At 34.5% G+C, this 25034-nt stretch overlaps 1 protein-coding gene across 1 annotated transcript in view; it reads right to left on the minus strand.

Moving 5' to 3' along the window:
- The window catches only part of LRRK2 (leucine rich repeat kinase 2), a 139803-nt gene that overhangs the window by 83414 nt on the left and 31355 nt on the right, over positions 1 to 25034 (minus strand). The window contains 7 exon segments of the mRNA XM_025455630.3: positions 1645 to 1833; positions 5196 to 5454; positions 10445 to 10615; positions 10690 to 10818; positions 15480 to 15619; positions 15757 to 15901; positions 21644 to 21756. Of these exon segments, the coding sequence (XP_025311415.3) occupies positions 1645 to 1833; positions 5196 to 5454; positions 10445 to 10615; positions 10690 to 10818; positions 15480 to 15619; positions 15757 to 15901; positions 21644 to 21756 (1146 nt within the window).

Raw genomic sequence — 25034 nt, forward strand, 5'->3', positions numbered from 1 at the left:
AAAAAAAAAAGAATGCAGATATAGAAATATATGTATATGGTCAATTAAATTGGACAACATGACATTAGTTCAATGAACAAATATAGTATTTTTCAACAAATGATGTTAAAAAGAAACTGGATATCCATATGGGAAAAAAAATAACATCAATCCTTCACTGACACTATACATAAAAATTACTTAAAATGGATTATAGATCTAAATGTAAAAGCTAAGGTGTTAACACTTCTCCAAGGAAACAGGGGAAAAATACTCACAAATCTGGGATAGAAAAATATTTCTTAAATGGAATAGAAAAAATACAAACCATAAAGAAAAAAACTCAAAAAACTGCACTTTATCTACATTTGAAATCTTTGCTCTTTAAAAATTAACATTAATAAAATAAAAAGACAAACTATGATGGGGAGAAAATATTTGTAATTCATATATCCATCAGAGGACTTCTACCTAAACTATATAAAACACTTTGACAATATAAAGAACACTTATTATACAATGATAAAACAACAATTAATAATTAGCAAAAGATTTGAACACTTTACAAAGAAAATATGTGAATGTCCAATAAAAACATGAAAATATTCTCAATATCTGTAGTCATCAGGGAATGAAAATTAAGCCCAAATAAGCTAGGACTATACCTTCCCTAGAACAGCTAAAATTAAAAACAACATCAAGATTATAGTATGACAAGGATGTACAGCAACCACTTTGGAAAACAGATGTAAAAGAAAACATACTATATCATCCTATTCATATAAAACTTAAAAATATACTAGTTTAATTTATAGTGGCATAAAGTGGATCAGTGGTTACCAACAACCAAGAATTGGAGGAATTTGTGAATAGACATAAAGGAGGTTTTTTAGATAATAGAAATGTTGTATACAATTTAATAGTGGTGATGACTATATGGATGTATACATTTTTCAAAACTCATGAAAATACATACTTGAAATGGGTATATTTTATTTTATATTAATTATATCTAAATAAATTTGATTTTAAAAAAATACTTAGGCCAGTTTTCAATCATACTATACTAATAAAAAAGCACCTCACCCCATTTTTACCAAACCGTATTGTGTTAAATATGTCAGTCCTAATTATTGTCATTTTATATATTTCCATGTCAATTTTTAAAAATTATTTCAAGAGTTATTTAAATCTTAATATTATTTTAATCATTCTAAAGGTAAAAATTTTTTTTGTTAAGCATTTCCTATATGAGAAGCGCTCTCCTAGACACTTTACATACATTTTTTCTAATTCTTATAAATAATCCTGGAAGGTTGGCAACACTATCTTTAGTAAGGGTGAGGGGCTTACACAAGCCGAAAAAGGATCTTGTCAATGATGAAACATGGAATCCAATTCTAGTGAGTCAGTGTTTTCACTATATTAGTTACCATTCACTGACTATGGTCAGTATCATAACACTTAGGAAATGCAGAGATATATTTTCTTAACAGTCATCGCCTTAACTGGAGTTAGTGAGCATTAACTATTTCCTATAATAAAAACATTTTTCCTCAAATTTTGCAAATACATTAAATTAGGGTTTTATCTTAGTTTCTATTGGTCAGTGCCAGAGTGTAAATGTTTTAAAACATAAAGCGAATATTTCTTTATAATAAATACCTTCACTATCCAGGTCATCACTTTGACCAAACACACTGTCCACGTAAGAGTCTGGAATGAAGGTCCATTCATCCAATTTATCAAGTACTTCTTCAGGAAAATTTCCATTGCTGCCTGAGGCTGCCCCTCCTTCCACAGTACTTTTCATCTGATATCTGAGCACCATTCTTGCTAGGGTGGATCCTATATCTACAATAAAAAGATATACCAGCAACTTAGAAATCAAGAAACATAAACATAGATCATACTAAAGTCCCTTATGTATCCTCATACTTCTAGAGAATTTTTTAGGCTTATTTCTCTTTAAAAAAATCAATTTATTTATTTCAGAGAGAGCACGAGGAGGGAGGGGCAAACAGAAAGAATCTCAAGCAGACTTCCCACTGAGCATGGAGCCTGACATAGAGCTTGATCCCAAGACCCTGAGATTATAACCTGAGCTGAAATCCAGTCAGATTCTTAATTATGCCACCAAGTGCCCCTATCTTATTTCTAAAGTCACTTTATAATCATGATATTTCATAAGAAGCAGGCAGTGAGTTTAATATTTTTAGAAATCATAAAAATTTACTCAAAACTTTGGAATGGGCGACAAAACTGAATATTTATGAAATTAACTTGACCCAATAAAGAACCTGGGCTTTGAAACCAAACCCATCTTTGCTCAAATAACTATGCAAGTTACAAAGACCCCCTGAGTGCCAGTATCTTCACTTGGGAAGTGAAGACAACAACGTAGGGTTATGAATAAAGATTAAAGGAAATGATGAATATAAAATATGTAGCACAATGCTTAGAGTATAGAATATGCTCAATAAATGATACTCTTGTTCATAACCTATTTGCTAAGTGATTCATTCGACTGGGAAATTTGGTGAAATTTGAAAGTTAATATCCTTCTATTCTATTATATTTTACCTTATCTTCTATTATGAAGAAATAAGTTCACAGAGTCCTCATTATGCTACATATAGTCCGGAAAATTTCTTCAAAAACATGCGTATGTGACTCAGTCAAGCAGTACCTGAATATTTTTTAAAGCTATGAATCCAAAATGTTCTTTACTCAGAAGAACTGCCAATATAATTATGGCCATGCTCTCCAATCAATCAAATGACATTACTGTATTTTTTCTAATACAGTAGATTTAGCAAAGGTAAAAAAATGTCATGCAGAACAAAGAGAATCCAGTGAATGGTAAATCTCCCTTCATCCTTCTGCAGGGAGCCTACAATCTCTTTCTATCAGAACTTAGAGATTCAAGGGCACCTGGGTGGCTCAGTTGGTTAAGCATCTGCCTTCGGCTCAAGTCATGATCCCAGAGTGCTGGGATCGAGCCCCACATCAGGCTCCCTGCTCATTGGGGAGCCTGCTTCTCCATCTCCCTCTGCCTGCTGCTCCCTCTGCTTGTGCGTGTGCGCTCTCTCTCTCTCTCTCTGTCAAATAAATAAATAAAATTTTTAAAAAAATAACTCAGAGATTCAAGTAAGCAGGCTGTTGGCAGGAGACTGCTTGAAGTAATGGAATGTGGGATCTAATCATAATTCATTAGTTTCTAAAGTCCACAGAGGCAACCAGGGCATGAATTTCTGGAGCTTTATTTCTGGCATAGTCATTTCATACTCAAACATTTATGACTACCATATCTCAACTGTGCTCTCACCAACATCAGTATACTAAAAACGCTGTTCTTTGCTTTATTTATTTTCTTTACTTAATAATGCACTGTACATCTGAACATTTGGATTTGCTCAATGTTTTCTTCCCTCAATGATTGCAAAGCATTCTACAGCATGAATGCACCATGATTGATTCAAATAGTTCCTTTTGAAGAATACTTAGGATTTTTTCCCACAATTTCTTATTACAAACAATATTTTAATGTACATCCTTGCACGTGACTTTTGTGTACAGTAAGAATGCCTGTATCATAGATTTCTATCAATAGATAACTGGGCAAAAAAGTATGGATGTGGATTTAAAATATTAATGCCAGATTGTCCTCAAAAGAGGATAATTTAAGTTCATATGAATAATGTGTGAAATGCCTGTTTCCACATACGCTCATCAACATAATTTATTATCAAATTTTTATTGTTGCCAATCTTATAAATATTTAATTAGCATCTACTATGTGCAAAGTACTAGCATAAATGTTATAGTTACAACAGACAAAACTGACATTGACTTTGTGATGCATATAATCTATCAAAAGGTAGATTATAAAAAGAAAAAAGGCAGTTATATAATGTGATAAGTGCTGGTGCAGGTAAGAAATAAGATGCTACAGAGCATGTAGGAAGATCTTCCACCCAGACTTCACATGAGCAGGAATGTTTTCTTATAAAAAGTTAGATGGTGTTGAAGCAAAAAGAATGAAGAGACAGACAAGTAAGAATCTATGACACATTTAAGAAACTCGGGAAATTCTGATGGAATCTTTTAGAGCCCACCAGAATGTTGGAGACCTGGAATTTGAGGAGGCACCAATAGGCATGGATAGATACTTTCCTCCAGCAGCATTCAGCTACCCTGGTGAAGAAGAGGAAAAAAGCATCCTGCTGGAATGAACAAGAATAGGATTTTGCCAGGTAAATGCACCAGAAAAATGACAGTAAAGCAAACATGTTATTAACAAGACAGTCCTAAAGGTGAAGAGTCATGGAGTATGATCACTGTGGAAAAGGAAGTGGGAATGAGGATAAGTTATCAAAGGGAAAGCAGGCATCTCAAGTTTTAAAAACACATAATATGAGTGAATGACATCTGAAATGACAGAAATATAAATGGAGGATGATGCTAATTTGTCATCAGTATACTTAAGATATACTAATTTGAGGGCAGCCCAGATGGATCAGCGGTTTAGCGCCACCTTCAGCCCAGGCCTGATCCTGGAGACCCAGGATCTAGTCCCATGTCAGGCTCCCTGCATGGAGCCTGCTTCTCCCTCTGCCTGTGTCTCTGCCTCTCTCTCTCTCTCTCTCATGAATAAATAAAATCTTTTTAAAAAAAATATATACTAATTTGAAAATATAAAGAAAATACGGCCTTAATTGAAATACTAAAAAAACTGAAAACTAAATATGTTAACATGAAAATGCAAAGTATATGTGTGTATATGTTTCTGTGTATACATTTTAATGCATGTGTATATGTAAGCATATAAAAAATCTAGTAAGGAAATCTACATTGATTTTCTACCAATAAGGGATAAAACACTCTACTGTTAATTTCTTCCTTATGGTTTTTGTGTGTTTTCCTATTCTTAAAATGAGCGTGGATTACTTTTATAATAAAAAATAAAATAATTTTTCTTTAAAAAGCAAGTGGTCAGAATGATTCCATTGTAAAATATGTATTTTTTAGGGCATAAAGAATTAAATATAATATTGCTTTCAAGCATTTCATGACAAAAAAAATTGATATCCAAACCTTCTCAATATTTTTGGCTTAAGTTGCACAAAACTGAAATAAACCCAATGAAAAGATGAGTGACATAAAAAATACTGATAAAAACAAGACTTGAACAAAATATTCCTGCTAATACTCACTTGTTTCTTTTCTTAAATTAGATGTCTTATCCGGAAATAAAGGACCAAGCCACGAAGGTTCAATTTTTCCTATACAAAATCCTCCAAGGCAAATGCTATTATTGGCCAGATCCAGGGCAAGTCTCCTTAAGAGTAAGCTGATGATTTGGCTGTCACCTTTTCCAATGCTTATTGTCAAGGCTTTCCGAACATCTTGTTCACGGGAACCACCATTCAATAACAGTTCCACCAATTTGGGACTGCTCGCTTTCTCACATACCTATTAAACAAAAAGGGAAGATAAATGTATTAAAGGCCTGTATTTCTTCCTTTTGGTAGACTAGTAAATTGAATTTCATGTGATTTTTCTCTATACCCTTAAATTTAGATAGAAATAAAATAAGGCAAAACTCATCCTTGAAATATATTACGAAAATAAAATAAGATTAGTGCCACAAATATCAGAGTAATTAGCCAAATAATCTGCCTTGTGAGAATTAGTTACCATGAGAAAGGCAACAGGATATGGATAAAAAGCTCATAACACATGAAGTCAGAAGACCTAAGTCTCCACTGATGATACACACTGCTTATACTTTCTGGGCTTCTGTTTGCTCCTTGGAGAACATCTGGGAAACTAGTACCATACACAGTAAAGACTACTGCCCTGCCTTCATTCATGATATAGGATAACCAAATGAGAATATAAACATTACAAAACTTGTTAATGCCACATGCAAAGGACAGTCATCTCTCATTTCTGGTTTTCAGGACAAGAATCTGAATTTCCACAAAGAAATTTCTTGTCTCTCAGTTTTCTACCTTCCTCTAAATACTTTTTCAGAGCATGTGCTCAAGACAAGTTAGTATGCTAGGTGCTACAAAAACTACAGGAGCAGAGGGAAGACTTAGCAAACTGTAGCGTACTAGGTTATGCAGGAACAGCTTCTTAAAGATGAAGGAATATGATGCTCTATCAACTAGAAGGTCAAAGTAACAGATAATAGAAATAGTATATGTCAAGTACTGTAAAGTCTGTATACACTTGATTTCTAATCCTTATTAAAAATTTATCCCATAAGACGCCTGGGTGGCTCAGCTGTTGAGCGTCTGCCTTTGGCTCAGGGAGTGATCCTGGAGTGCCAGAATCAAGTCCCACATCTGGCTTCCTGCATGGACCCTGCTTCTTCCTCTGCCTATGTCTCTGCCTCTCCCTCTCAGTCTCTGTCTCAACTAAGCAAATAAATAAAATCTTTTAAAGAAAAAAATTTATCCCATAAAACCTATTATCCCCATTTTAGAGATGAATATTTAGAAAAGATATATGATTTGTCCAAACCCTTAGAGACAGTCAACAAGAGACTTGGATTTGAAGTCAAATCTGCTCGCTCCAAAAACCCTGTGCTCCTTTCACTACCCAAAATTAAGGATTAACAAAAGAAAGGAAAAGAAAAGAGAAAAGAAAACAAAAGAAAAAGAGAAGAAGACCCTAAGATCCAAGGTACCAGATAAGGGGGAAGAGATTAGGGGAAATTCCTGAATTCTCTAGAGTTAAAGTATGTTCAAAGGAGTTGAGGGGACCATTGTGTGGTTTGATGGTACCAGCTTAATGCCTGCCAGCCTCCAGGTTACCCACCTGTAACCCATTCTCCTCAGAACCATTACAGTACCTTTCTCCTTTAGAAATAATCAAGTCACTGTCCTGTTCAAAAATCTTCTAAACCCCTCTGCTCCAAGTTATTCCCTCAAACACAACATGCAATTTTAAGCCTCAGAACTTTCTAGTTCGTATACTGTTTCTATTGCCCTAAATATCTAATTCTGCTCTTCATCTAGCAAAAAGATGTTCATTCTTGAAGGAACAGGTTTATAATCTCTTGCACAGTAAGTCCATGCTACCGAGCTCCCAACCAACACACATTCTTCCTCCTCCAGGCTCCCATCACCTTTGTTTATCATAGCACTCAGCACACTAAACCAAACATATCTATCTGTTTTAAAACTAGAATGAAAGGTTCGGATGCTATTTTAATTCCATTTGTACCTCTGTAGCCTAGTATAATACCTAGGAAATATATTTAATTTAATTAGCAAATTACTAAAATCCTCTTTAAAAGCCCACAGAAAATTTAAAAGGAAGGATAGGAGGGGAAAAAACGAGAGAGAGGGACAGAGGGAAGGACAAAGGAGCCAAAAGACTCAACCACAAATGCCTTCTCTGTAGCCCAGCAAATTTTTATGTCTAAGTTGGCACTTACTACCTACCTTTTTTTTTTAAATTTTTTTTTTAATTTTTATTTATTTATGATAGTCACAGAGAGAGAGAGAGAGAGGCAGAGACAGGCAGAGGGAGAAGCAGGCTCCATGCACCGGGAGCCTGATGTGGGATTCAATCCGGGGTCTCCAGGATCGCGCCCTGGGCCAAAGGCAGGCGCCAAACCGCTGCGCCACCCAGGGATCCCACTACCTACCTTATATTAAGATAATTTATGTTTTATCCTCTCTCTTCCCTCAATACACACTTAGAAAGAAACCATCCTGAAATAGGAAACCCTTTATATGTTCTTTACTACTTATTTAACACTGTGCTCTCCACCTAGAAGTTGCTCAAACATTTTTATAGAGTATTTTCCTTGAGGACTCAAAAGATCCAAGCTTACTTTTGGTATATGGTGCCATAAGGAGACAGATATGTAAGAAATTGCATCAGACAAAAGAAAAAATTATGAAAGTAATTTCAACTTCATGAGAAGAAAAAAATACTGCTCAGAAATAAGTTTTACATTCAAATAATGGCAAATAATTCAAATGCAAAGATTATCAAAAGTATAATTTGCTATCTTTTACAATCCTTTCTCTCATATTCAAATTTATAAATAATGCAGCATACAATGAAAACCAAATATTTCATACTAGCCTTTGATAATGAATGAACAACTCCCCTTCCTCCCCTTACTACCACCACCATACCATGAATCTATGGTGTAGACAAGGAGATTAAAGCAGGCATTTGGGAGGCAGATTTTCTATTACCTACCAGGAGAGTGTCCTTAGGCAAGTTGCATAATCTTTCTGTGCCTCAATTCCTTGCCTGTAAAATGGGAATAATACTAGAACCCATTCCTAAGGTTGTTGTAAGGATTAAATTGAATAAAGGACTCAGAGTATTGCCCAGGTGGTAATGAACACCACAACAGTGTTTGTTATCAGTTTTATTCAGACTTCATCATAGTTGCTCTTCCCGCCATAATTTGATGATTTTCATCTTTGGATCTCATTTCACGCATTTTCATGCCCAGTATCAATCTTTCAAACTCTTCTATAGGAATAATTAAATTCTCCTCAGAAAACCTAACAGAGTTAGCTCCACCTTTGCTCCAAACAGATCTTAATTATACAGCACTAGTCACAAATAGTGTTGACTACCTTATTTTATACTAGTATAAAACAACACATGTTCAATCTATCCACAAAATTTAATCAATATTTATTATTCCTTAGATGTAAATAATGTTCTGGCAACTAAGATAAATTCTGTAAATTTAATATACCCATGGATGTAAAGATCTGATTTTGTTTAAAAAGATATAAATAAGTGCACTAAGTCCAAAAGACTGTGGGAAGGAGAATAAAACAAAAAGCTTGTATAAAAAGATTTGCATAAATTGAGAGAAGAGTAGGAAGCATTTCCACTGGGAATGTAAAATTATTGCCAGTCAAGTGCTGTTAGGTATGTTATTTCCTTAACAAAAATGTGAAGGGGAAGTTTCTTTTCAGTTCTTTGGCATTAGCAAGTAACATTAAGCAATGATCTGCAGATCAAATGAAAGAGACAAAAAATGGGTAGGAAATATCAGAAAGGGAGACAGAACATGAAGACTCCTAACTCTGGGAAATGAACTAGTGGTGGTGGAAGGGGAGGTGGGGGTGACTGGGTGATGGGCACTGAGGGGGGCACTTGACGGGATGAGCACTGGGTGTTATTCTGTATGTTGGCAAATTGAACACCAATAAAAAATAAATTTATTATTATAAAAAAAATGAAAGAGACACAATAAAAATGTATTACATTATTGAGGGAAATAATTAACTTACCTTTAATAATAGAGAAGCAACTATTTTTAAGGGATTTCTTAAATGAAATTTGAGTAAGTTTAAGTAATTTGATTATTTATTTGATCTTAATGCACAAATTAATTTTGCATGAAAATAAGTTACGGGTTCAGTTTCTTTTTATACAGCATGCTAATTAGCACTAACTTAGTTTATAGTTGACAAATTGAATCCATAGGCAAGTGGGAAATTGAATAAAGTAAGGCTTTAAAGTAAATTATTGGAAAATATACTACTTTGTTATTTACTTAATAATGTATATTAAGTCATTACATGACTGCTTTGTTAGAAATATTAAATTTCTAGAAAATATATGTGGTGCTACCTGAATGCTATTATAAACTCTAAAATTTATAGAGTGGCAAACTTGAAATAATATACAATACACTTCAACAAATACTGACTGAATTCACACTGTATGTAAAGCAATGAGTTAGCTATTCTAAATGATACAGAGATGAACGTTGTATATTTCTACTTTCATATAACTCACAAAATATAAAAGAAGTGCACATAAATTGTCACGGGCTTACAGAAGTAAATTTTTATTTTGTATGGCGGTCACAAGTGCAGGGAGGGCTTTATCAGGGAAAAAGAATTTGGGTTAGATTGTGAAGGAAAAGGAGAACACTTCGATTGATGCGTTTGCACAGTGCACAAGGGAAGGGAGGAAAGGCAAGCAGGACTGCAGTGCTACACAACTAAGAGGTTGGCCAATGGCAGAGGCTGTCAGTGTGAACGGCATCCCCAAAGACGTGCAGTACACTGCCTACATGGCCACACACAGAAGCTCTGAGGAGAGAATTTTCTAGCAGAGAAACTGAAAATAGAGAGAAAATGGTTGAAAGATGATCAAAATAAAACCATATGTTGTGTGGAGTGTGCCTGGAGAATAATTTTCAGAGAGATGCATAGTTGGAGATGGATTTGAAAAGTTCTTTATCAACATAACAAGGTAGGTAAAAAGGTAAAATGAAGGATGAGGACCCTATTACCTCTGAAATTCTATGAATCTAAACTCCAACTACAAATCACAAGCAATGGTGCAATTAACTGGTAGATTCTGTAGTAAAGAATAACAGGATGTAAGTAAAAGCTATACATTGGTAGAGTCCAAATAACAGAGAAAACACAAAAGTCAGGCCTTGAATATTTACCTGACAAATTAAAGATGTTGCTTCCTTTGTTCGATTGGCGTCCGCTCCCAACAGAAGCAAGCATTCAACCATGATACTGTTATTCTGATCGCATGCTCTCTCTAGCATCACACTTTTTAACTCATCATCCATAGCTAATTTCGCAAAGCACTTGCAACAAAGGTTTAGAAACTAAAAAGAACGGAAATGAGGATTAGAGTTAGCTAAATACATAACAGTTAACATATAGGTAAAAAATACTGTACCTGTTGATCCTTTGATTCAAGGATACTGGAAGACATCTGATGGAATATCACAGAATCAAAGGAATGATTCACCAGCAGCTTTCCAAAAGACATTGACAATTCTAGTATTGTCAAGATTGTCTGAAATCCCTGAAAGTGTGACCAAAATAATAATATCAGCAATTCTAGGCCAAAAGAATAAATAAATAATATAAAACAGAAAGACTATATATGACACTTAACTAAGTAGATATATTTATTGGGTTTGTACTTAAAAGCTGTAAGCCTTGAAATAATCCTATAAACACACTTTGATCTCTCATTACTAAGAAGTATAGCAGGTAAAGAGAGAATAAAATGACAAGTAACAAACCATTGTCTAGCAAAGCAGAAAAAATACCTAATGCATTAAGAGTTGGCTTTTAAAGATTCTTGTCTGAAGCCATACTTAAAGGATGAAAGCCAAATACTAATTAATATTAGAATAGCTGAATCAGCAGGGCTACAAACCCAAACCAGCCAATAAACTGTATTTTTTATTACAAGATTGCAGATTAGTTTCTCTAAATAGCCTAGTATTTCCCCCTTTCTTCTGTGCTTTGTGTGTGTGCATGCACACACGCGTGCTTTCTTTTGAAATTTCAACTCCAAAGAGACAACTGTGAGCTCCCAGATTTCATTCATCTTGAGTACATTAGAGAAAAGCTCTAAAGGCACTCTGAGGTTTACATCATAGTAACAAATTTTTTATAAAGAACTAATCAGTCAAAAAAAAAAAAAAGAACTAATCAGTCCTTCCATTACATTTTAGGATCACTTCAAGCATATTCCTAAGAAGAGTCTGGGCTCTCCACTTATGAGATATTCTAAAGAAAGAATGAACTTTTGAGTGTACTATTACTTAGCTTGGATAAACTCAAAAAGATCAATTGAACTTTTAAAATTATTATCTTGGGCGGCCCAGGTGGCTCAGTGGTTTAGCGCCACCTTCAGCCCAGGGCGTGATCCTGGAGACCCGGGTTGGAGACCCATGTGGGGCCCCTGCAGGGAGCCTGCTACTCCCTCTGCCTGGGTCTCTGCCTCTCTCTCTCTGTGTCTCTCATTAATAAACAAATAAAATCTTTAAAAAATAAAATAAAATAAAATTATCTTTCAGAATAATATATTAATGAAATTGTCTAAATAATACAATTATTATTTTGAGCTTTTAAGATGTTGAATTTCTACAGATACTTACTAACATTTGGTAAGAGAAGTAGTCTTAATTTATGCAGGTCTGAGAAACATGTGGTCCACCTATCACTAGATTAGAGGTTCCTCCAAATTCAAATGAATGCACCAGCAAAGCAAGTAACACAAATGTAGAAAAGGTACATAATTCAAAATAAAATCTTATAAATGCTGAAATGGTTAAATAAAATACATTGATAGGCCAAATTTAGCCCATTGGTCAATCATTCACAACTTCTACTAATAGAGATCCTAAAATTTATACCTGCATGAATTAATACCAAGTAAACTGAGAGCTCTGTACCTGTACAAATTTATTTCCTTTCTCTAGGATTACTTTTAATTCTGGCTTGGCTTTAATCATCCTAGGCTGAGACACACTATGAAAAGCGGATTTATAAAACACATTGTTGTTTTTAATCTAAGTGTGTGTGTGTTCAGCACTTTATAATTAAAAACCTTAGATACACTATCCCTTTACTAATAATGTCTATATGAAAGATAAAGCCTAGACATTTTGATTCCTGGTCAGTTCTGCCATTAATGAAAATATTTGTTGAGTGTGATTTATACAAGCTGCAAACTCCATTACTAAAACAAACACAACCAAAGCAGAAACTCTTAAAGAGACTACTTGTTTTGTTAATGTTTTTTTTTAAAAAAAACTGTCAGCAAAGTGGATATGGAAGGAATCTATCTCAACATAATAAAAACCATATATGGCAAACACACAGCTAACATCATACTCAATGGTGAAAAGCTGAAAGATTTTCCTCTAAGATCAGAAACAGGAAAGGATGCCCACTTTCACCACTTTTAAAAGTCCTACTCACAGCAATTGGGCAAGAAAAGAAATGAAAGGCATCCAAGTTGGAAAGGAAGAGGTTAAACTGTCACTATTTGCAGATGATTGATATTATATATAGAAAACCCTAAAGACACTACCAAGAAAACTATTTAAACAAATAAATGAATTCAGTTAAAATTGCAGGATACAGAATTAACATACAGAAATTGGTTGTATGTCCGCACACTAATAATAGGCTATCAGGAAGAGCAATTAAGAAATCAATCCCATTTATAATTGTATCCAGAAAGAATAAAATACCTAAATATAAATTTACCAAAGAGATGAAAGACTTATACACTAAAAACTATAAAACATTGATGAAAGAAATTAAAGACAACACAAATGGAAAGATACACCATGCCCGTGAATTCAAACAATCAATATTGTCAAAATATTCATACTACCCTAAAGCAATCTACAGCTTTAATGCAATCCCTATCAAAATACCAATGACATTTTTCACAGAACTAAAACAAATAATTCTAAAATTGGTATAGAACCACATAAGACCCTGAATAGCCAAAGCAGTCTCGAGAAAGAAAAATTAAGTTGGAGGTATCATGCTCCCTGATTTTAAACTATTCTACAAAACTACAGTAATCAAAACAGTATGGTACTGGCATGAAAAGAGACCCATAAGTCAATGATATGGAGCTGAGATCCCAGAAATAAACCCTTGCCTATATGATCAATTAAACCAAGAATATACAATGGGGGGGGGGGCGGAGAAACAGTCTCTTCAGTAAATGGCATTGGGAAAACTGGACCAGCTACATGCAAAAACAATGAAACTGGACCACTACCTTATACCATATAGAAAAATTAATTCAAAATAGACTAACAACTTGAATGCAAGCACTGAAACCATAAAACTTCTAAAAGAAAACATAGGCAATAGAGTCCCTGACATTAGTCTCAGCAATATTTCTTTTGGACTATACTCCTCAGGGAAAGGCAACAAAAGTTAAAATAAGCAAATGAGACTTAAACCAAAAAGATTTTGCACAGCTAAGGAAGCCACCAACAAAATGAAAACATAATCTAATGAATGGGATAAGATAACTGTGAACCATATACCCAGTAAGGGGATAATGTCCAAAATATATAAAGAATTTATACAATGTAATACCAAAAAAACCAAATAACCCAATTAAAAATTTAGCAGAGGACTTGAATAGAAAATTTTCCAAAGAAGACATACAGATGGTCAACAGACACCTAAAAAGATGCTCAACATCACTAATGAATCAGGGAAAAGGCAAATCAAAACCATAATAAAATATCACTTGATGGGATGAGCACTGGGTGTTATTCTGAAAGTTGGCAAATTGAACACCAATAAAAAATAAATTTATAAAAAAAAAGATATCACCTGATGCCTGTCAGAATGGCTATTATCAAAAAGACAAAAAATAACAAGTGCTGTCAGTAACAAATGTGAAGAAAAGGGACCCCTCAAACACTGTTGATGGGAATGGAAGTTAGGGCAGCCACTTTGGAGGTTCCTCAAAAAATTAAATATAAAGACACCATATGATCCAGCAATTCCACTTCTGGTTATTTACTCAAAGAAAGTGAAAACACCAAGTCAGAGATACAAGTACCCCTATGTTTGTTGCTGCATTATTTTCAATAGCCAAGATATGGAAACCATGGAAGTGTCCATTGATAGATGAATGGATAAAGGTGTGATACACACACACACACACACACACAAAATTGAATATTAACCATTAAAGGAATGAAATCTTGCCATTTGCAACAACATGGATGGACTTGGAGGATATTATGCTTAGTGGAACAAATCAAGCAGAGAAAGATAATACTATATATATGATTTCACCTATATTTGAATCTAAAAAACAAAACAAGTGAACAAAAAATGCAAAACAGAAACTGGCTCATAGATACAAGGAACAAACTGTTGGTTATCAGAATGGGGATGGGCTGAGGGCAGGTGAAATAGTTGAAGGGGGTTAAGAGGTATAAACTTCCAGTTATAAAATAAATAAGTCATGGGGATAGCATAGAGAATATAGTCAATAATTTTGTAATAACTTTGTATGATGACAGATGGCAACTAGTTTAACATGGAGAACATTTTGTAATGTATAAAAATATCAAATCACTATGATGTATATCTGAAACTAATAGGATATTATGCTAATTATACTTCAATAAAAATAAATAAATGTATAATAGGAAAAAAAGATCTGAGCTAATTTATTTCTTAATTTCTTCTAAGCCAATATCTTTCATTCCTTATAAGGAACAGTTATTATACATCACATGTGAAATTTTGCTTGATTAAAAATGTTTAAAGTTTTTTTACTGCAAGAAAAAAAGTCAAGGAGAAAAATTACTAGAGGTAAGTAACCCACAATAAAACACTGAGAATGACAAACTTTGGAATAATTGTAACTTCTATTTATCTAAAATCTAAGCAAATAAAGGTCAGCTGGGTGGAATTTCTTTAGCACATTCTCTGCTCTTTCATGAAAAAGACAAATGGGAAATAAACATGCTGATTTTTAGAGATTTAATAACAAAACAGGATCTTTAGCGAGTCAATCCAATTCTCTTTACCTTCTATAATTAAAATACTACAAAATGATAAATGGTTTTCAATTAACTAGAATATCTCCATTAATGCAAAGCAGGAATTGTCCCAACTGCTCTGAAAGAGAAATCTTCATACCATCCCAAACTCCCTTCAAGACAATGCACATACTTTAATCTGTACTTCAGCCATATCTTTAAATCGTTGTAAACTGGAAGCCAGAATTTTTGCCAGCAGATGCCCAGTTCCTATGCATAAATTCTTCTTTGTAATCAAGCATCCTATAAGACTTAACCCCAGACACTGAATTTCTAAAAGAATAAAAGAAAAAATAATAAAATGAGTTGTTTTAAATCTCAAAACTGGAGAAAAAAAGTAAAGACATCCAACCAACAGCTCAAGGCCTATAAAAAATCTATCGTAAATCCTGAGTTCAAATTGTACCAACCTTGGTCATCTGGGTACATCTGCAGTGTGTGAAGCACTGAATCAATAGCACCTTCCAAGGATAATACTTCTAATGCATCAGGAGATTGTGCTAGAGAAGAAATTACTTTCAATCCACTTTTTTGAATCCCAGGAATTCCAATGAACTAAAATCAGAAGGACAATTAATATTTGCTACTTAAAATGACTTAATACTTACCTTAGTTAAAGCCAGCTATAGGCTGATAAAATATAAACTAAGTAGTCTAAATAAAGATTATTATCCTTGATTTGTGTCTTGTATTACTAATCACTTTTTAGTTCTTGTTAAGGATAAGAGCTACCATTTTAATGCCTACTGAATATCTGTTTTGTACCAAGTACTTGACATGAATTTTCTTTTCACAAGAATCTTAAATCCATACTAATATCATTCCCTTTATAAAATGAGTTCACTGAGGGTTAAAGAGTTGAGTATTCCTTAAGTCACACAGATTGTACATTGCTGAGATGATACCAAATCAGGGATGTTCAATCCCACTGCCTATATACTTAACCAGCAAAATGCAATGCTTACTTTCACTACAGAAAATAGTAATTGAAAATTTACTCTTTAAGTGTCAAATCTCATTTATTCCCCCTCAACAGCCTATATAATAGGTTCACCAGGTTTTAAAGATGCAAGAACAAGAAGAGCTCAAGTCACAAAGCTAGTTAAGTGTCAGGACTAGGATTTGTATATAAATGTATTCCCTTAAAAGCCCAGGAGCAAAAAAAAAAAAAAAAAAAAAGCCCAGGAGGTTACTTGCTACCCCTTCCAACTTTTTAATCTCAGCTCCTCCAGATGATTTGACATTATTTACAAGTATTGTAATAGAGGACACTTCTTTCTTTTTTCTTCTCTTTTTTCTTCTTTTCTCTTCTTTTCTTTTCTTTCTTTCTAGGCTATCCTACTCATTGACTAAGGAGAAACAGTCAACACACTTTCCCACCATGGACAACCACAACCACACTTTCCCTCTTTTGACATCTGTGACATGTAGCTAACTCTTACATGGAATGGGTCATGTCATCTCTACTTTTCCAAAATGCTTTACAAACTTCTGTCATGATGGGAATATCCATCTAACAGCTTTCTTTTCAAAAATTGCAATGCTATCCTTCACAGGACTTCTGCTTTCACAGACACTGGTTTCATGGTATCTCTACTCCAAATCTCCGACTGACACCACGGGTATACCACAGAGTTGAGAGCTTCATGTCAGATCTCAAGCTCTGTTGTAGCTTCTTCAACCAAAACCATCTATCCTCCAACCTTTCTCACTTCCATACTACCAATGAACAGACGTTCATTTCCTTCCAATCTAGTCCTCCACTACCTCTCAATTGTCCTCATTCAGCATCTATTTTTTGGTATTGGGTGTGGAGAAAAGCACCTTCTGTGTCTTTCTCCTCTGCCTCATAATTGCTCAGCTTGGACATTTCTTCTATCATTTCAACAACACCCTTCTATCCTAGCCTCCCTTTGCACATTTTCCTGTCATTATTTCCATCTTACCAACTTCCTGGGTAGTAATTTGGAGCCAGTTAAATTTAGGTTTCAATTCTGCCTCTTAGTTCCACTTTAAAACCTAGTAGTTCCATTTTAGTTCTACTAAAAATGAATGAAATAACGTTTACTCAGAAGTGCTATTTACTCAGAAAGTATTATTCAAGAAATATAAAGAAATTCAAAGTGGTTCAAAGTGAAACTTGAAGGGATGGCTCATGTTCCTCTTAGCTTCCTCACCTTCCACTGATCCTAATAAAGCAGGGTTATTACGAGGGTGAAATGAAATGAGAGAACTCCCTGTCCCTGCAGTTAGCCCTAAGTGATGGCCACAGTTCAGGCCTTGGTCTAAACACCCACCTCAGAGATGAAAACCTTCTAAGTGGAAGACAGAGGGTCCCTTAATTGGTCTTCCCTCCATCAAGTACCACTTCTCCATTTCTAAACTTATTAATAGAAACATCTACACACACTATATCCATATTCTCACCACCCCTTAATTTCATATAATCAGACTTCTGTCTTAACCAGTCAAAGAAAAAAGTCCTTTATCAATTGAACTGCTGATTTTTCCTCTCTTGGTTTCCATGACATGGTACGCCCCTAATTATTCTCAAATTTAAAATCATTCATTTGCCCATCTCCTTTACAATCTCTCCTTTCAAAAAAAAAAAAAAACCAACAATTTCTTCTTTCATCATCAAACTTTGTCCAAAGCTCTTTTCTTAAAACTATTCTATTCATGGATGGGACTTTATAAAATAATGTGGTTCATGTCACCATAACAACAATAGCAACAACCACAACTATAATGCCAAAATCTATGTAGCACTTGCTATGTGTCAGATATTCTCTTAAGCACTTTATATATTAACTCATTTAATCCTCACAATAACTCTACACTGTAGAAGCACTATTAGTATCTCTATGCTATTGATGAAAAAAATTGAGACACAGAAACCCTTACGCAGATAACTCAAAGCACAAGTTCAAACTCTCTTAAGCTCTAAGTCCACACTACTCTTCACTTGACACCAGTATCTTAAACTCAGATGCTCAAAGCTAAAATTTTATTATCTTCTTGAAAAAGACAAAGTTAGATTGCAGATTGTGTTTTCTGAACCTTCTGTTTGATTAATGGTAGCACTATTCCTACTTCCTAGGCAGGGCCAGCTTTATGGGTGTGCACTCATGTACTCAAATAGATCTCTGTGCTCAGAAGGGCCCCATACTTGGTATAATGCTCTGCTACTACTGCCTTGAAATTCTTAATAATTTTTAAACCAGAAGTCCTGCATTTTCATTTTGTTTTGTGCCCCACAAATCATGCAGCTAGTTCTAACCTCAAAATGTATCATAGGCCTGGGATGCCTAGGTGGCAAGTCAGTTGAGCATCTGACTCTTGGTTTCAGCTTGGGTTGTGATCTCATGGTGATGAAACTGAGCCCTACACCAAGCTCTACACTCAGAGCAGAGTCTGCTTTGGTCTCACTCTCCATCTCCCTCTTCCCCATGCTCTCTCAAATAAATAAATAAATCTTTTAAAAAATGTATCATAGGCTTATTTTTTATACTAAAAGGTAAATCAAACTGATATTTATAAAGCATATATCTTTGTCCTTAATGCCATCACTCTAACAAGTTTCTATTCAACTTCTTGTTCTGCTACCTTGAACTCCTCTAATCTTGAACTATTTCAGGTGCAGCTGGATGATGACTAGCGACTTGAAACAGGAAACCTGTGATTTTTCAATGCAAAAAGAGAATGACAATATCACATTACTATATATGATGGAGCTCAAACTATCTGATAATTTAAAATACTGATATTTGAGTTTTGACAGTTTCATAAATTTGAAAATATATATCACATGTACGTGTTTATGATATTTAAAAGTTTACAATGGATTTTTCTTTCACTTATTAAATGTTCCATCTTGAAAACAGTGATTTAATGTACTGCTTTTCAAAAGTAAATTAGAATCAATTTACTAGTTTATACTTGGCAATCTTATCCAAATGAAGTTTTTGGAAGTGCCAAGGGAAGAACACCTATACACATCAATTAGAAATATCCTATTGCCTATGCCCCACATTCTCTAAAGTTTTTTTCAAATAATTAAAATGGTTTATTCAATAAGTTAGCTAACCAGCTCAGGAAAAAAATGATTACACCAGCCTCTTTCCTAGCTACTAGCTATGTCAACTGCAATTCAAAGAACCTTCCCAGAAAAAAAAAATTGAATGTAGAGCAAAAAAGAAGACACCATAGTCCAGAACTAACATTAAGGTATATCCAATAAAATATCTGGATTTCAAGAAAAAGAATCCTTTGGGAATTTAAATATCACTCATCTTTTAAATGAAAAAAAAAAAAAACAAGCTGGTTTTGAATTTTTCCACTAAAACATTCAGTACTAAAGACAGTGAAATCCCTATAAAGTTTTTAAAGAAGATAAAACCAAACTGTTTCTTTGAGAGTCCAAATATAAAAGCAACAGATTTGAACTTCAGCCTGAATGTTATTGGAATTTCATATATATCCAAACATTAATTCACTTTCGCAAATACTCTTTATAGTCTGTGCATTGTAATCTTAGTTGAATCTCAAATTCTACCTTATTGGGAATTCTGCTTTCCAAGAACAGACTTATTTTTAAAGGTAATTTATTTCACATGTCTGTAGTATTTGGACCTAAAATCTCTAATGCTTTGCAACATTTATTCAGAGTGAGACATGCAACCACAGAATTTTAGAGCTAAAGAAATACTTACATTCCTCTTTTAGAGCATTTTTTTCTCAAAAGTGGATAAGGATTAGGGGAACTACACAGGGGATATTTTAAAAAACAAAATACTGTCACTTCTGCTTCCTCCTGCCCTTAACTCCCTGCCTCCAAATGACAGTCACTATTTATAGTGAGGTGCTGTGTCATTATACAGTTGTTGAAATGGGGGGGGGGGGTGGCAAGTTTCTCAACCACTTCTGGGATTAACTAACAAAAGAAAGTAGGACCTGAGAGCTGAGTGACTTCTCAGCATCATGGTATTTACTGGTAGAGCTGGGTCTCTTGACTCCTGACTCCTTCCACTCCATCACAGTGATATTCAATAACTTCAGAAAAGATGGGCTAACCAGAATCACAGTTATCTATAAGGCTATTCTAGTACCTCATGCTTCTCACCAACACATACCATGAATAAAATTAACTGCTCCTTTCTCTACATTCCTAGAATACTGTCCATAAAAGGCTAGTATGGCTCATAGATGCTAATGCTGAATAAGTAGTTTATGCATTGCTATTACTCCCCTATCCCACCCATGAGATCCAAGACAGAGGAGTACAAACCATGATCATTTTTATCTTCCAAATGCCTAACGCAGTTCCTTCCACATACTTATTTTCATCAAATACTTCTGGAATTGAATTCAACCCATTATATTGCTATGCTCAAAAAATCAATTTAAGGTTTCAGTACAAATGACTCAAATATATCATAGACAATTACATTATAAAGTTCAGTTTAAATTGAATTTTTAAAGGAGACCTCTCTGCAGGCTATATAACTAATTTATGACATTTTCCAAAGTATACTAAATCACAAGGAATCATTTCCATTAATTATCTTGACTGCTCTCTTCCTTTCATGAAAACATTAACTCTAATAATTTTTTACATCTTTACTCTTATACCTTTTATAAAGACCAATTCATCTTACATTAAACTTCCAAACCATCTTAATTCCATCAATACTTTCTGCATTCCACAATAGAGACATAATCCCCCTCTTTTTTTCATACTTAGTTGATTATAGTAATTATTGAAAATGTACACAGATGTGTAAATAACTGAAAATGAAAAGAAATAATGCACACTAAACCATTTCAGAGGTCATCTCTGAAGAGAGCAATGAAATTAAAGTAAGCCCATGTAATCAAAGAAGACTTTAACATTGCACCCTGTGTGTCTTCATGGACTGAACCTTTTCAGGCCAGAAAATAAAGACTAGCCGCCATAAGAAAGAAAACAGCAGCCATAATTCCTGACATCACTCATAAGACTTAGCTGAATATCTAGCTCTTTAGTTCTCTTTCTGATTGAGTAGACTGGAGTAGATTTATGTTACTAGCAATGTAAAGCACCTGTCCAAGTCTGTAGTCAAGAGTATACTTCCTTTAGAGGGAATGGTACATCTCTTCACCCCCTACATCCCTACTGACATCTTACGTCCACCCACATAACTTCCTACTGTCATAGTAAACATAAGATGGAAAACTGAAGTAAAAATAGCCCTTCTATTTACCCAAATCTCAAATTCTAGTTAATGATATAAGGCAGAAAACCTATATTGTACCTACCCTGTTCAAAGCTGCTAGGACCAGTTTATGAATATCATTCTTGAAACACTGCTTCTTAACCAGATTTAGCTTATGTTGATATTCAGTATCTTCCCTGGAATCTTCTGGCATGCCTAGATAGATAGATAAATTCCCATAAATATTTAAGCTGAGCAGACTGTCGCTTTGCAAGAATGATCATAATTAACCTAATAATACATACACATGTCCTTTTTTCTTATGCGTAGCTCCTTATTAAAGAAACAACTCTTATCTTTAAGGAATTTATAAAAAAATTTATCATTGAATATAAAATAAATACAGTGTGTGTGACTGCTTACTGAATTTAGGGATAACTGGGTGATGGGGACTAAGGAGGGTACTTGATGTAAAGAGCGCTGGGTGTTATTTGCAAGTCATGACTAAATTCTACCTCTGAAACTAATTTTTAAAATTCTTTCAATTAAATAAAAAAAAGAAAAAGAAGTAAAGTAGCAAGAAGTTGCTACATGGAGAAATTTTCTGTAGTAAACAATATCTTTTTTGTATGAATAAGCTGTACTCACACAGAAGCTGTAAGATTTTTATGCAACAATGGACAACTTGAGAAGAGCTCAGTTATTTGGACTACAACATAAAAAGGTCAGATGTGAAACGCAGAGAACAGCTGGAATAACAGCAAAAGGAAAAAAGACTAGTTTCAGCATTATGATGGTAAAGTGTATGTAGTTTTGTTAAAAGTGCTCTAAGGTGATATAATAGTGTTAAGTAACTTAAAGGAAGCATATTCCTTATTAAGCTACATGGTAATGTGAAAAAACAGGAAGTCAAAAATTATTAGCTATATTATAGAATCTATAATACAATTATTATGAATGAAACATGTTTCCCAAACCTATGACTGTATAAATTAATAAATAATTCTATATGATCTTTCACTTTAATAATCTGTATTAACACAAACTATGAACTGGCTGCATATATAGCTTTTTATTTACCTAACAAAAAAAAACTTGAGTCCTACCTACATGCCAGAGGTGTTGCTACATGTTGGAATTACCACAATGAATAACAAAGGCTGGATGGATCTCCACCCTCCTGGGGCTTTCAGTCCTTATTTAGAAATCTATTCAAACAGGTTCAGACATTCACTACAGCTGTATGACTTTGGGCAAGTCACTTAAACTCTCTATTTCTTATTTTCAGTAACCAAGCCCACATTAATTTCTGAAACTGCCCACATCCCAAGCAGATGTAACCACTAAGAATAGGCCAACAGAGTAGTAAAAAAAATTTTATGGAGTATGAGTCTCCATAAACATCCTTCTTACATTAAGACCAAATGAACATTACCATAAATTTCATCTCTGATCTTTGTTATATCACTTGAGTTTCTACTCTCCATAGTAGATATAATTTCCTTTCCACATAACAGTCCTTTAAATTGCATGTACTGCAAACTTTCTGAGGGCAGGCTCCATAACCTAATCATCTCCAGATCACCAAACATAGTGCTTTATATACAACAGTTGTTCAATATATGTTTGTTCCACAAATGTATATTTAAAAGTGCCTGCTCTGGGGCAGCCCGGGTGGTCAGTGGTTTAGTGCTGCCTTTGGCCCGGGGTGTGATCCTGGAGACACGGAATCAAGTCCCATGTCGGGCTCCCTGCTTCTCCTTCGGCCTGTGTCTCTGCCTCTGTGTCTCTCATGAATAAATAAATAAAATCTTAAAAAAAAAAGTGCCTACTCTGGATCAGGCTGCATTAGAATGAAAATCTGGCTCCATTATATAAGTTGTGACCTTAACAACTCTAGATTTCAATGCCTTGGTTTCATCATTTATAAAATGGCACACGCACAAAAAGCAGTATCTGCCTCATAGTTTACTATGAGAATTTTTTTTTAATTTTTTTTTTATTTATTTATGATAGTCACAGAGAGAGAGAGGCAGAGACATAGGCAGAGGGAGAAGCAGGCTCCATGCACCGGGAGCCCGACGTGGGATTTGATCCCGGGTCTCCAGGATCGCGCCCTGGGCCAAAGGCAGGCGCCAAACCGCTGCGCCACCCAGGGATCCCGAGAATTTTAAGTTTATATACATCAAGCACTTTGAATAGGCCTGACACATTTTAATTCCTCCAAGTTGCTAGGTATTATTGTTATTAACTACAAATAAATGGGTTGTAATACAATTTTCGTATCATCCTAAATCATCTGAGATTAAACAAATTCAGTTTCTCTGATTGCTCTTTTATTTATTTTATTTTTCTTAAAGATTTTATTCATTTATTCATGACAGAGAGGCAGAGACACAGGCAGAGGAAGAAGCAGGCTTCATGCAGGGAGCCCAACGCGGGACTCGATCCAGGGTCTCCAGGATCAGGCCCTGGGCTGAAGGCGGCGCTAAACCGCTGAGCCACTCGGCCTGCCCATAATTGCTCTTTTAGATGTGATTTTATCCTCACAATCACCTCCCTCTGTATACTTCCCAATTTGCACAAGTTTTTTCTTAAGCAATTTTACATTATTTCCTCTAGAACTGATAAAAGTCAAGGAAAAACAATGAAATGATATTTTATTAAAATAACTGTGCCTTGGACAGCCCCCGTGGCTCAGCGGTTTAGCGCCGCCTTCACCCCAGGGTGTGATCCTGGAGACTCAGGATCGAGTCCCACTGTCAGGGTCCCTGCATGGAGCCTGCTTCTCCCTCTGCCTGTGTCTCTGCCTCTCTCTCTCTCTCTGTGTGTGTCTCTCATGAATAAATAAATAAAATCTTAAAAAAAAAGAAACTTGAAATTTAAAAAAATAAATAACTGTGCCTTTATTATTACTTTGTTAAAGCCACAGATTCAATTATTTCAGTAATTTATTGTTATAAAAAAGAGGAGAAGTTGAAAAGTACTAACTTGAAAGAAACTTAAGGGACATAGCACCGTATGTGATATGTGGCCCTGAATTAGATACTGAATTATATAAATTTGCTAAAATGCACATCTTTGTTACAAGTAAGAATATCTGAATATGATCTACTCAATAAATGAATTTAGATATTATAAGTACCTACCTCAACTTAACATGTTCAAACCAGAATCATAATCAACCTTGGAACTAATGGGGTACTGATACTATAGTTATTTCATTGATATATAGAATGGCAAGATACAATATGGCACAGTATGGTGCAGAATGGGATAGTATGGTGTGGTATGATAATGTGGTAGGTAGCATAGAATAAAGTACACAATTAACAATAAATAAAGGTATTTATATACTGATATATTTATAAATGTATCAATTAATATGTATTTCCATATGAGAAATGTAACCCTAAAGTTATAAAATTGTTTTCAAGGGTACTCGTTTAATACTTCTAAACATCATTATAAAAAACATCATTTATTATTTAAAT

This window comes from Canis lupus, chromosome 27, assembly GCF_003254725.2.
Source record: "Canis lupus dingo isolate Sandy chromosome 27, ASM325472v2, whole genome shotgun sequence".
Classification (NCBI taxonomy): Eukaryota; Metazoa; Chordata; class Mammalia; order Carnivora; family Canidae; genus Canis; species Canis lupus.